The following is a 14,884-nucleotide window of genomic DNA, read 5'->3' on the forward strand; positions in this document are numbered from 1 at the left end:
AAAATAATATAGAGCAACTGCATAATGATATCGTCGAAGACAGGTGTATTATATCGTTCGTATTATAGTCACATCTGTATATATATGTTTTTATTTCTCTTCAGTTTTTCTCTCCTATAAGTATTCTCAATTTTTCCCGTCAGTGTTCAGTCAGCTCTTTCAATACGAGCAATGTAACGTTTCGCGCCTGTACGTATGTGTGCAATAACGATTTCAGTTTCGCGCGCGTTTTATTATAATGAACACTGACGCACGTACTCACGTATATATATACATGTAGAGCTGAAAAACGACCTCAATCAATGTGGGTATAATATACAGATGCAAAGGGAAGTATATAAAATCCTCAGCAGCTGAGGCGAAACCTCAAACTCCGATACTTCTTCTCCTTACCGGTCGGCACGCGCGAACCAGCGCGTCGAGGTCTCTTTCAGACAGCTGCTGTACCGCGAGACAATGATATCGTTGTATGAGTGTACCCGTATACCCTACCTGAAGTAACGCACGTACGTACCTGCGTACCGACGTCGATTGAATCGAGGGGATCGAGGGGGCCAGTCAACGGCCGATGAATTTCGTCATTTTCTGGCCATCGTTCGTCGTCGTTAGCTTTCAGAGAATTTTGTCGATCACGATCAGCAGCCTCCTCATCCACTCTCGACGTTATTGTACCGAAGCCGCGAGTTATTCGCGCAAATCACCTGCCATTCCCCTGATTCGAAACCAACCATTTCGCGGACAAGACTTGACTTATTTCTCATTTTTATGGAAGAAATAATTGAAATCAAATGATTCCCTTTTTTTTTCTTTTTTTGGATATAGCGCACCGGCCATTACGCGTGTGTGAAAATTGAAAAGTTGTTACACATTTATCGGTTAACGGTCGATTATTCATTTGAAGAACACGACCTATTCGGACTGGTCAAACTTTGGATCAGTTCCCATGACGGTTCGAAGAGATCAACGAATGAAACGCGAGCGCTCCTATATATTGACGTGAAATTTCGCGTTTCTTTATACCAACTCGTGTATGTATGCGTACGTACAGGGATACATGCAATGTATACATATAGCGGTATGTACAGACTGCTCCCTACTACGGGGGTCTTCGATGCTGACGTAATTCTCATGAAGAATATACCATTTCACCCAACCGGTGGACTTATGAGCCAGAAAATCTCAAGTACGCTCGTTATATTGTTTTACACGCAACGAAGTTATATGCGAGGCGTAACTAATTCATTTCATATATAATAATGAAGAATATACATTCGAAATTGTCATTGACATGAATTCTCCCTACGTAATACCATAGCAGCTGCTACCCACGTTAATCTTTTTCGTATATATACCATTTTACACCGACGAAAGGCTCTTCCTTTCTTCGAACGCATATGTAATGTATATGTATACTTCTAGGTGGTATATTATGTATCGATATAAGTCGCGGTATACGTATATATTTATTTTTTCTATACAGGTACAGCGTAAGGAAATGCGAGGGCGCGACGCGACTCGAGTCAAGGTTCGGTGGGAATCCTTTTTCTTTTTTTTTCTTTTTTATTTTTTTTCATCCATGGATTTCAAACGTCTCTCGAAGACCTGCAGCTGTCGTCATCGTTGCGCTGCAAGCGACTTCTGCTGACGGAATATTCTGCGGATTCCTTTTACTACGCGAACAGGAATTCGCCAGGTTTTAGTTAATATTCATTTACATGTGTACGTTCGTGTGTATATCTATATTTGTATTACGCGGGCAATATTCCCGTCAAGTTGAGCACCGTCGTTTAATGAGAGGCTTTAATGGCCTCAAGTGGTACTCTAATATGTCAGAAAAACGTCTGGATTATTTTTATAACGAGCACGCCAACGCTCCCGTCATCTCTTCGTTGCGAATCTCGTATACGGATTTTTGCGTCTAGGGCTATGTAAGCATAATCTGTTTTCCTTTTTACACGTTCTCGTCTCTAATTTTTGACCCTTCGCTTCGCTGTTTTTCGAATTGTTGTTGTTTCGCAAATAACCAAGCCAATAGTAGTTGCGGGAAAACATGTATGCACCAGCTCATTTGGAAACTGAAAGTTTGCTAATTGAATCGAGCCTCCGGTAGAATATAGAATACACGCGTTCTAGAAAAAAAGCTTCAATTATACCGAACTGCGTAGTTGTAACTTGATACAGAGTTACAGTAAACCCGGAAGTGTTAATCCCAAAATTAACTCTAAAATAACAAATGCTAGAAGACTATTTCTCTTCATACCATCTATCAACGCTTAAAAAAGACCAACTGAGTTATACGATCTAAATGACGAAGCGAATTTGAAAATTTCGAAGTTTATCTCGAAACTGAATAAGATTAACTTGATTTAACGATCCGCCAAATAATAATTTCGTCAGACGACAATTTGGCCCTCGTATTGTTATACGATTTGGTACGCGAGGGGATGTAAAACCGGCTTTTCGAAGGGTTTAGATCGTAACCATATAACAGAAGTATAGCGATTCTCTCCAAGTGTATAGTTTTCATCTCGTGTCACGGATACTTGTGGGCATTCCCAGTCACCTAGGTATACGATAATGCACACGTGGGGGGCAGCGTATACGTACTCGAAAAGTGACATGTAAAATTTACGGCGATCCCCCAGGTGCCGGTAGCACTTTCATGCCACTTTCAGTCGGTCCCCTTTTTTCCGGCCTTTTTCCATGCGAACGCCAGACATCGGGTAGCAGCGTGCGAAATTGGAAAAAATAGGTGTTTCCGTTCATATTTCACTTCGGAAATATGAACTACGACGTGTGTACAGTCGAGAAAATTCCCTTCGCATCCCCTCGTCATTTCGACGAACTCGATAAAATAATACGACGTATCTGATCAAGCGAATGTTGGCAACAACAATCGTGTACAGATTTTGAATTGAAGTTTACATTTCTGTCGCGTACACGCGAGATTGGACGGGGGTTACCTGCCGATGCGTATTATACATGGAATATCCAACAACGTTCGAAACATGAAAAGACTTTCCTGACGCTGCAATTTCTCGTCTTGAATTTTCATCGCGTATACCTACTTTTCAAGGGACGGTGGAAGCCTCCGCCTCCGGCTGCCGCTCCAGCGAATACACCCCACCCTTGCACGTAACCGTTACGTAACGTCTTTGCGCGTTACGTTACCGGGCGCATCGTGTGCATCAAAATATGGAGTTCGAAGTTCGAGCGCAAAGCTGAGGCGTTGCACAAAGAGACCACCCCTCGGTCCGTCGTCGTTCGTCGTTATAAGTGTATCCTATATAGTATAGTACACATATATGTATATCAGTACTTACGTATACCACAGCAAAGACTTGGGAGTTTGGCTGGGTAACCTAGCAACTCCCTTCCTTTTGCACGGTGCACGTCACACCGTTTCAAAGGCTACACGCGTTCCCGTCGGTCGAATTCTAGGGCGAAGGAGGAAAATCATGGCACGGAACTCCTCCGCGGAACCCATTCGATTTTACCCCTATGAACGCCATTTTTGCTAGAGTTTGACAATTTCGTTTACCACGTGCACTAGAAATTATTTCCCACGTACGTAACATATCACCTCGCATATCGCAGAGAAATTTGTAACGCTCTAACGTGCGAGCGTTCGATACATAAAATGTCTTTCCGCTGCACGTACTCGCGAAGATATTCGCGTTTGAGATGATCGGACGATTTCCTGTAGCTTCAAACCCGGGGAAGCGAATTGTTCAAGTTTTTCACGTACACCTGTAAACGCATGGCAAAAAATATCCGAAGTTCTCCTACCGCGAACCCGAAAAGCTAAACAGCCGCGTTAGTGCACCGGACGGACGCCCTAGTTTTTGGACTAACGATTTCCACTATCGAACTAGACGTTTCTCTCACTTTTTGTCGTACGTACTATACATACACTGTACATATATACTGTGTATGATGTATGTGTAATCTGTCAGAATGGAAGGTGTATCGAATATTTCTGGACGTTTACCAAAAACCGTCAACCATAACGATTATCCGCGTCATGCGACCTACAGCAATCATAAAATGCGAAGCTCCAATTTATATCGAATGACTTTACTGTCCTCGATTATTGGGTGATGAAAGTTTTCACCCCTAGTTGTGTCGCTCTAAATTCAAGAGTATAATTTTTGCTGCATGTTTCGAACAATCGTTTTCCATGAATAGTCGTACAGATACTAATGGATGTTGTCTACTCTTTCGAAAAAAAAAAAAAAAAAAAAGAATGCAATACGAATCTTTTATTATTACTATTGTACGTCGGCTCATGGAGTTCAATGGGAAAAATGAAAATTCCTTTCACGTCAAAACAGAGGACGGTAAAAAATCGGCGCAATCGGTACATAACAAAATTCAGGGAAGGTGGCAGAGCAGATGAGCCGCTCCGAGAGCCAGGCGGAGGAAGATCGATAACCTACGTCATCGTAGCAACCGCAGAGTGACGTCACCGGCCCACGCGATTCCCGTAAGAGTAGATATATACGCGACGGTGGGCGCAGGGAATGAGATTCGCGCAACGAGATGGGAGGGAGAGTAGCGGGAGGTCTCACCCCGTAGAAATTTCTCCTCTTTAACGTACGCGTGTACATACGTACCTATACATACGTAACTTATCGTATACGTATACGTGTGTCCCCTGATACTGCGTTTATGTGTACGGAATTGGTGTACGCGAACCCATAAAACCTGTGGTTAATTTAGCGTCGCTATGCTTGAAAGGTCGTCACTTGAACTTTTGCTGTGGGAACCACAAATAAATATAGGTGAGCTTATCCTTGTTAGCCGAGACCGTATAATCCTTACCGAGTGTCACCTCAAACCTTGAAATCTCACCGGCTTGAATTCGCAAGTTCGGGTTACATCTTTCCTTTTTTCCATATGTATGTATACGTACATATAGATAACTTCTACAAGGAGACCAAGTCACGATTTCAAATCGTCGTTGAAAATTAATATCGAAACGATTGAAGAATTTCCAAATCACAAACAAGTCCGCGATGACGTGTATGATATTAGACAATATTTTTTAGGAAGAATTCCCCGTGCGTATATTGCGTATAATTGGTATAGCTGTACCTATAAACCGGTCAATTTGTCAAGCGGAGACAATATATATCTCCGACCACGACGTCCTCAACATCTTAAGATCAAAGGTCATGAATGCTGCCGGGTCTATTATGAGAGAAGTTGAATCTCTCCGCTGATCTAAAGCACTGCACATTGCTGCTACGTGAAGAAGAAGAATAAGAATAAGAAGAAGAAGGACCATCGACCGGTATATCTGTACAGATGACAGCATATCCCAACGGTCTCGTCATATACCCAACGCGCCCCGTATCGAGATCTTCATCGGAATTTTAGTACTCGGCTATTTAAACCACACTTACATCAGATATTCCAGTCTTTCGTATTACTATATCAAACGTATATTACATGCAATTGGCCTTTGTTTCTAGATCTTATCATAGACGATATCACCGTTGGTACTTATACCGTGTTTTTTTTATGATACCGATCATACAATTTTTCCACTTGAAATTCCCCTTCTTGAAACTCCTCAGTATTATTTTTATTTATCAGTTCATTTAGTTATTTTAAATCTTATACAGCGAATACATAACGTATCAATCGAACCAAATTGTCCAACGAAATGCGTTGCGATATAATTTCACTTTTTTTTTTTTTTTCTGCACAACCTGTAGGTACGCGATGATTCAACATAGATGAGGATACTCGATGGGCGGTTTGAGAGATTCAATTACTGAATGTGTCTCGGCTGCTATGAAAATCCCTTTTATGACCCAAAAAATTTTTTTCACCAGGAATTTATTCTGGTCCAGAGACTGACGGTATCGTCGATAAAGTCGGTTCAGATATTGTGACCCTGAAAGCCGGCCCCACCACCCGGTGGGTGCAGTGCAGTGACTATACTGTCACGTGTATCAATATAAACATAAGTAATACCTCTTGCTTCAAATCGGATCGGGTCCGCTTTCTATCAATGGGTGTTGAACGGGGGCTTTGAAACATTCAACATTTGCCACGTATGCGACGATATAGCATTCGTAATGTGTTGGGAAGGTTTGCTTAGGCAAGAATTTGCGTACGTATGCATGAGAATAGCGAGCATGCACGTCTTCTAGTCACCAGGATTCCCTGCTTTATAATGCATCGAAATTCTGTTCAGTTGCACGGTGGCAAAAACGTGGTAGCCCACAGCTACACAGACGATGAATCGGATGCGCAGCTATATCTAGAGAGAGATATCTCGCCACGGGTGCAGGCGACAACTCCCACGCAGAAGTTCGGTACAAAACTTGAGACGTATGACATTCGGATCACCACTAAATATGCAGATCGGTACATATTAGCATTCTCTGGTGAAAGGAAGCGCGTGCGCGTATTTGCGCTCTGTTTTATTTTAGCAATTACCCTTGTGATGCTAACTGCAGCATGCGCACACATACCTATACTCATATACACCGACTGTCGCAACGAGACGACTGTAAATGTATATATATGCTGTTAGAAATAAGATCGTATTAAGTAGGTAGTTAGAAAACTGTCATCGACACTACGCTGAGTAGCTTCACTAATTGAAGCCATAACTGTAATACGTGTATTCTATACCTATGTATACGGAGGTATTGAGCGAGTATTCCGTTGTTGTTTTTTTTTTCGAGTCATTGCGGAACGAGACACGCGTTCAGTTGGTACATAATAAATTATCCACGCCGATTTGTATGGGTGTATGGCCCTTTGGGCATATCCTCTCGAATATACGGCAAGAAGCCATGCATTTTACACGAGAACCCGTTTGTTTTTTTTTTTTTTTTTCTTTTCATCTACCTACACTTGCAACAGCGTCAAATTATCCCGGAAGTAATTCTCCCTTACGTAATGTAAAACGTTCGACGCATACGTATGTGTATATCAGAAATTGTGTATGACATGTATTGGATGTTGCATCGTAATTAAAAAACGCGTATCCCATTATCATACTGCACTTATGTAGGTAAAAATATGGCGAACGCATCGTATACTACGTGACATTTTTGTAATAATTATGGTTCCGTTTACCAATCAACCGTATTTCTTTTCTATCTCGGTTATAGGACCGCGGAGTGACATTGGGGTGATTACCTCGTAGCTGTTATGTGAGCTAAAAATGGAACGACGGATAAATATACGTCACTTCCTGAACGTTACGTCAACTTTTTCGATAAACTTTTGCCAACTTCCAGTTCTATAACTTCGAAGGGTGCAATTGGGGCCAACAAAAGAAAGAGTTCGATCCGCGAAAAAAGACGAGAAGAATATATGAACAGGAAAAGAAAAAAAAAAAAAAAAAAAAAAAAAAAAAAAAAAAAAAAAAAAAAAAAAAAAAAAAAAAACCGATGTCATAGAGGTGTAATACGTATAATGCGCTTATAGGTTTTTGAGAGCCAAGAGTCGTGGTAAAACTTTGTTCGGCGAATTTCGCGATTGTTATTTCGCTTCTTTCCAAGTTCTCACTTACGACGACTCATTTTTCTTTCTACGGATATTTTTTTGTTCCATTCAACGCTAGAATAAGTGGAATGGCGCTGTCGTGAAACAGGATAATATACAAGTATGTTGTACATAACGCGAAACAGTTTTTCACAATTTCCGATAGCTCGATTCGCAAATCGACCCCACTGTGTAATTTTTATAACATAGTTTTTTATGGAATTTAATTTATTTTAGCTTGAATATCAAAATATCGTCATTGTTCCTCCCGATACATCCAAAAGATCTCGGGTTCCGCTCTTCAATAGCCATTCGCACATCAGAAGTTTCAGAGAGGATATTATCGCCGAATATTTAAGGCATATAGTCTAAAATTTGCGTCGCGATTACGTCTCGTTTGCGATATCGAAGATCGTATTTTTTATCACCGGTCGTATAATACCTTCAAGTCAGCGTTTCAATTTTTTTTCTTTTCACATATTTTAATAACCTGTGCATCATTGGCGACATCGTTATACCATTCCTCATAGAACATTCTTCATTTATTATTCGTTTTTTACCCCGTCTTTAGATTTTCTAGGTAAAGCATTTCACAGCATTTTTTTGATTTTACGCGCTCGTAAAATACTATTTATACCTCCAATTATACATTCACGCATAATATTATATTACAGCACTAAGATTCCTTAGGGAGAAACAAAAAACCGAAAGCTACGATGGCCTGTTTCGAATCTCTATTTGATTATTCATGTACAAAAAAACCTTCTTATGTCACGTTTCTGAAAATCACTGAAAATCTCTCAGCCACATCGAAATAACTCTTTTTCCCCTTCATTTTTCAATCTGTCGCCTTTTCGCTGAAATATCTTCCTCATAACTAGCGTATAAAAGAACGGGAGCAAAGAAAAAAAGCAAAAGAGAGAAACTTTTCTGAAATAGAAGTCTTCTTTAGTTCTATTTTTCGCGCGTTCGTACATTTTTACCCTTTTCATATAACTCGCGACTCGATTTCAACGATATTATTTCACGACTCAAACTATAGCCTTTCGATGTCTTAACTACGTACCTAATACCTGTCAGAGTGAATTTTCTTTTTTCTTTTAATGCGATGAACGTATAGTTGATATAGCGGATACTTCCTAAAATTAAAAATATCTTTTCGAAAAATATTCGCGTTAATATCAATTTGCTGAAGATCATTGTATAAATTTCCTAATTTTCGTTCGTTCCGAAATTTCAAGAGTCAAAATAGGCAAATGAATTCAATCGATGCATATTTTGCAGATATATAATTTATACAAAACTATTATACAACCTAGATATTAGCCTTGCTTCGGCTCATTTCTTTATACTTTATATATTGTTGCTATACCTTGGTATTCAAAGCGATTCGCTCACGTTAGGCTTTACGAATAATTTGTTTACTAAATTTGCATTAAATTTCAATTTAGCGGCAACACTCAACCGTGTCTTTCATTCATACGAAAACTGCGCGCGACGAGCTATATACATACGCATATATTAGGTATATACGCACTCAGCTGGCCGTCGTGATGATTCCAACTGTGAGCTTTTTTTTTCAAATGCTATTATCATCATCGTCATCATTATCATCGCATGCATGCACCGCGATAGCTTACCGCGTAGTCAAATTGTCAACGTATTTAATCGGTAGTTAGGTTGCGATCAGTTTAGCACAAACCAAAAAAAAAAAAGACTCACTTGCATGAGTCACTTTCCAAACAACCAACGCGAGAGATTTATTACAATCTCCTTTATAAGAGCATGCAGCGTCCGACAATACCCTTGATCTACTGTAGTCCCGTACCTACTAGATCGATGTAGAGTTCAACGTTTACTCGCATTGCTTTTCTGCCTATATAAGTAGAATTACTTTTGATTTTGAAACTATTACGGTATGAAAGATATTTACTCGAATAAAATAGCAGGATGTAGTGTGGTGTGAACACAGTATATAAACATGGGTATATTCAGCGTTGTACAAAAATAGCTTACAATTACAGATCTAATTACAGAAATTGCGAGACAAAAATATTCAGCGAACTAGCTCGTCGGAACGTGAAACGTGCGTATCGATTTGCCACCACACCGGTACATGAAGATACAGGCGTGACGGACGCGCTGTTATAAGGAGACTCCGTGTACGATTTTGTCAAGCCTTCACCGTTTCTCTTGTCACACATGAACACACCCTTTTTGTTATAATCATAGTCGCGTTAACCATTGAACGGCTGACGTTTTCTTCAGAAAAGCGTGCGAAGTAGATTATCGAAAAAGAAAAATTTCCTTTTAGCTATTTTTAGGAGAAACTCGTGGCCTGAAAATCCCTCTATATGATTGTAGAGATGCCAAAGTTTTTCATCCGGTTCACATCTATTTCCATCCTTCCGATTCGAACACGAGGTTGGAGTACAATTTTTGTTTCATACCGATAACGTGAATAATTCTCAACCTTCCGTACGGGAAACCAACGACGACCAAACTGTACTCTCTTTCATCGCAGCGTATATACTCTACTCTCACAATTCGCCGCATACTAGATATAGGTACCCGCAACACCTGCCAAGCTATTAATATACGACAAGATTGTATACGTAAAAAAGGAAAAGAAAAAAAATAGAACCCCTACGGCTTCGGGCTTCATCGTCCAAACCTCACCCGAGTGAGCGGTGACCCGGCGAAGATATCCGGTCGTATAAGGAAATTTCACCGAGGACGTTCAGGGGACACGAAAAATAGGACTGCGACGGCGATAGTGCATGATTATTATCATCATTACCTCCATTGTCATCGTCATCGTCATCGTCATTTGCACCGCACATGGCCAACGAGCGTACAGAGACGACATACATAATTTTCAACTAGGCAAATACACGTGTATTTATATCTTTACCGGAGGAGATACGTAGATGGTGTACGTGTTGTGTTACGTCGTATAGCCAAAGGTATACCACTTTAATATCCCTGTGGAGGGTAAACAACTTTGGAGGACAATGTAACGCCGGGTTGAGGGAGCGCCGGCGTCAACGCGGCAGAGCAGTGGATGAGGCGATGATCCGGGGGTGGGGGGGAGGGGCAGGTTATCGGAGGGTTGAGAACTGGAGTTCAGTTCAGCTGGTTGAGGGTCGGAGGTGAGGTTGCGGAGGTTGGAGGTGACCCCCGTGGCATTAGGCCACCTCCCTTCCGCCCCCACGCTGCTGCAAGCTGAATCAATACTCGGCCAACTACCTGTTTACGCTTTACGGACCCTTCCAGCGATACACTGCTTCGCTCCCTTCGCTTTTTCCTTCATTTTCTTGTTCCTTTTATTAATCTATCACACTTCGATGTATCTATGAAATGCAGTTAGATTTTTACCAGATCCATTCGCATCGTCTCGGTTACCTGCAGCAATCACCTGATCGATGAGGAAAATTTTGCTTCCCTCCATACACGATGAAATTGAGTGATTTTCGTCGTTTTCATTCCAATGTCGACGTAAAATCAATCGTTCAATATCGTATATCGATTTATTGATGGTGTGGTTGAACGATTTTTCTTTGAAGATAACGTGAGAGTACCATTAGATGCGGTTGCGAAGACTCGACGAGAATCGAGTTTAGGACATTTCATGCTATAGTAAACTGACAGAGCTTTGAGATCAATAAAAGATACCCACTTGCAGCAGCACGTTTCCTCGGGTAAAGTTTTGAACGAGTTTATAAGGGATAAAGCAGCGAGTTGGCGAAATTGATCTGAAATTTCGGAGCATGTGCAGTGGAAATATTATACTGCAGAAATGGCCGAAAATGCGTGACCTCGTGCACTTTCGTACGTGCTATCAGTTTTTTGCATGCACGGTGCCAAATAACAAAAGTTATCGGTAATTTTCCGGAAAACGATTTCACGTATTTCATGCGACGGGTATATTTTACGCCCCGGACGATTTTTTTCTTTCTTATTGTCCGTTGCTTGCCCGATCTCTCACGCGATAAGTGAGCACGTCGTTTTATCTCCCGTGTACTCAACATGGGTCGAAAGGGTAAAGATATCCGGTCGCGGTACTCGCCGCGGAAAATTGGTGCGGCAGTAGATGATGTATACCTATAAGTATGGATATATCGCAGGATAGTGGTATCTTTTTCTTCGCATTGAATTTTTTGCTGGCAGAGGGAGAGAAAAAATGGAACAAAACTGTAGGAACAAATGGAAAACAATCGATAAACAAACCTTCTCGTTGATCAAATGAAGCGTGAACCGAGTTCACTTCTGCAGCAATCAGCGCTACCCTCATCCGCGGCTGGATACATTGTCGCGAACAATATGTGTTGCCGCACCGAAATCGATACCCCAATTTTTATCATAGACCCTTGACGGATGAGTTATAGACCGTGAGAAGATCAATCATAATCGATATCATGAGATTGAAACGAAGATTGAATTTTTTTGTCGACACTACGTCAACGGTTTTAATTACTTTAACAACATATATGTTTCAAATTGACGCTTTTAGCCAATTCCCTCTGCACCCTGAGAGTGATTCTTTTTAGTTTTACTTCTTCCTTTTTATTGTTTCTTTTCACCTTCAGAATTTAAAAACCGCAGTTGAACTCGAGGGTCTGTAATTATGAAAAATGTTTCAACAAAAGAATGGGAAAAGAATAGTGCGACAAAAGGAAAACTGCTTCTTGCTGTGCTCGTGTAGTCCGTACTCTTCTGATGTTTAAGGACACATTAAGCATCAGATATACACATATTTCCGCGTCCGTAGGTGCAAACTATTCATCTAACGTCTTCTTATTCAAGGTCACGAAGCGTATACGCGGTACGAGAGTAGCGAAAGGTCAAGTTTCTGTCAAAACCATGCCCTATTATTGTACTTAAGATCGTAGTTGTTACTTTCTGCACACCGTACCCCAACTCGATACCACGAATTATTAGATTCGAAAATGGCGAAGTAGGTCTCCATAGTTCTGGGGTGACTGAGGGGCAAACAGAGATTGATTTACGTATAGTTTATTGAATGTAACATTTTTATTCGTATAAAGATGATAATCAGATTCAATTTTGGTATATTAAATTACAAGGTCTGCAGATATAGCCGTTGAGGTTGCGAATCCATGAGGATTTTCTTCTGCCCAATGTATGACAAAATTTTCTTATATATTATGGGATCACCGCAGGGAATCGAGGGTATTCTGAATTCTAAAAGCTGCTGAGAATTACAAATCGGGCACCACCCCTTGAAATTATATCATGAATAGTAGTACATGTAACCAATCGTATCCGTAATTCGATAAAAATTGTTGCTGTGTACTCGAAACTATTGATCTTCGTACAGCTGAATACCAGGAGCACTACTTAGAAGTTTGGCTACTGTTTTTCTGGTTACAGGGAGGATATCCGGCTAAGCTGAAGAAGGTTTTGATAGTCACAGCGCCGCTTTGGTTCAAGGCGCCGTTCAAAATCCTTCGCCTTTTCGTAAGGGAAAAGCTCAGGGATCGCGTATTTACAGTGTCCATTCCTCAGCTAACACTTCACATACCGAGAGAATCACTTTCCCGCCGATTGGGCGGCACCTTGGAGGTCCAGCATGACGCGTGGCTCCTCCACTGTCTTAAGTCAATGACTAACCGGGGCGGGGGTGAACTATGCGAGGCAAGAAGAAAATTCTTACGTATTGCTGATGAGTTGGAATAGAGCAGTGATTCGAAATTAACCAAGTGATCGATGTATCTGTCATTTTTTATATCAGGTTGCCCCCGGCGCGGTCGCCCCGTTATCTCCATCCTCGAAAATCCACACTCAGCAACAAAATTCTAATGGCACGACGATTAGCAGCCCAACTAGTCCAGTAAACGACAAGCCAAAGGCCAAGAATGGCGTTGCTAACATCAGCGATATTGAAATATCGAACGGAGATGCGAACGGAGATATTTGGACAGGAAGTGACGAGGCTCTGTCGCCAGTTCAACCACCGTCTTCCGCAAGTTCCGGTTTCAGCGACGACGACAGCCTCCACGGTGACCTTGGTCTGCAAGCTGTTTCCATGGAACAACTCATCGAGGCTGTTCACACGAGGGGAAGAGCTGGACTGGTTTCGGAGTACATGGAAATTAGGCAAAGACCGCCAGACGGTTCCTTCAACCACGCAAAGTGAGTATATCTTACGAATTCGTATCCACGATTCATCAATCCGGACAATCCTCGCGCTTCTATCAACTGGCTTGTTCACGGAACGCGTAGTCATCAAATTCTTATTCTCAGTGAAATCAATCTCCGCTTAACTGTTGTCGGATATTTATACCAACCTATTTTGTTACCTCAAGTACCTGCGATAACGAGTTGATACGGTTACCCGGAGTTACTAAGTAAGTAAGGGGGAACTGAGGTGTACAGCGCTATGTTTGTGAGCAGGACGGATCAGTTGTTTGATTTTGAAGTATTAAGAATTATGCATATACCTATATAGTCGTTAGATAAAGCTCTCCATAAAGTTCAAAGCTCTACATCGACGACAGGAAGTGGAGAAGTATCTTGTCATCCGGAGAGAGGCAGTTAGGAAGTTCAAAATTGGATGTGTTTTTTTCTGGGTATAACATTTTCAGCACTGCTCGTGATTATAAAGCATGAAAAACTGGGCGGTATCGCCTGTGACGTAGCGGAATTTGAAAATCCATGGCTCTCCATCGATAAACTCCTAATGAATCGAGAGTATCTTAATAACGTCGAGATTTTGAATCTTTCAGACTCAGATCTAACCAGCCGAAAAACAGATATACGGACGTTCTGTGCTACGACCACAGCAGAGTATGTTTGTCCCAGATCGACAACGATCCTTCTTCAGATTACATAAATGCGAACTTTGTTGACGGTTACAAACAGAAGAACGCTTTCATCAGTACGCAGGGTCCATTGCCAAAGACTTGTGGAGACTTTTGGAGAATGGTCTGGGAGCAGCAAAGTCTTGTCGTCGTCATGACCACCAGGTGGGTATATCGTCCTTGACGGAGAAAATTGACTGTCAAAGGTCACGTGAATTCGGAACTCGATATACAAAATTAACCGCTCCTACATATTGCCAAAGCTTTGAATATCAACAAATTACATTCCAGTCGTGAATGATGGTTATCGATGTTCCAAAGATAAATTGATTTCGTGCCGTTTGGCAGTTGGACCTTTTCCAAAAACGCCCTTACCCGTTTTCATTCTCTTCTTTCATATTCGCGTTACAATTCGTACATAAAAATGCCAATTTCTGACATTTTATTATATATCTACTTACCAATCCGCCGCGGTTGTACCGAATTGGAAATATTCCAGCGCTCCAGTCGTCATTGTATCTCGAAATGAATATCATGTATAAATAATG

General features: G+C 41.2%; 1 protein-coding gene across 2 annotated transcripts in view; it reads left to right on the forward strand.

Moving 5' to 3' along the window:
* The window catches only part of LOC105683199 (tyrosine-protein phosphatase non-receptor type 9), a 51,090-nt gene that overhangs the window by 30,573 nt on the left and 5,633 nt on the right, over nucleotides 1-14,884 (forward strand). For both annotated transcript variants that reach the window (XM_020850810.2, XM_012395634.3), the window contains exons 5-7: nucleotides 12,907-13,170; nucleotides 13,268-13,668; nucleotides 14,262-14,501. In XM_020850810.2, the coding sequence (XP_020706469.1) occupies nucleotides 12,907-13,170; nucleotides 13,268-13,668; nucleotides 14,262-14,501 (905 nt within the window). The remainder of the gene's footprint in view (nucleotides 1-12,906; nucleotides 13,171-13,267; nucleotides 13,669-14,261; nucleotides 14,502-14,884) is intronic.

Source organism: Athalia rosae, chromosome 1 (assembly GCF_917208135.1).
Source record: "Athalia rosae chromosome 1, iyAthRosa1.1, whole genome shotgun sequence".
In the NCBI taxonomy this organism is placed as follows: Eukaryota; Metazoa; Arthropoda; class Insecta; order Hymenoptera; family Athaliidae; genus Athalia; species Athalia rosae.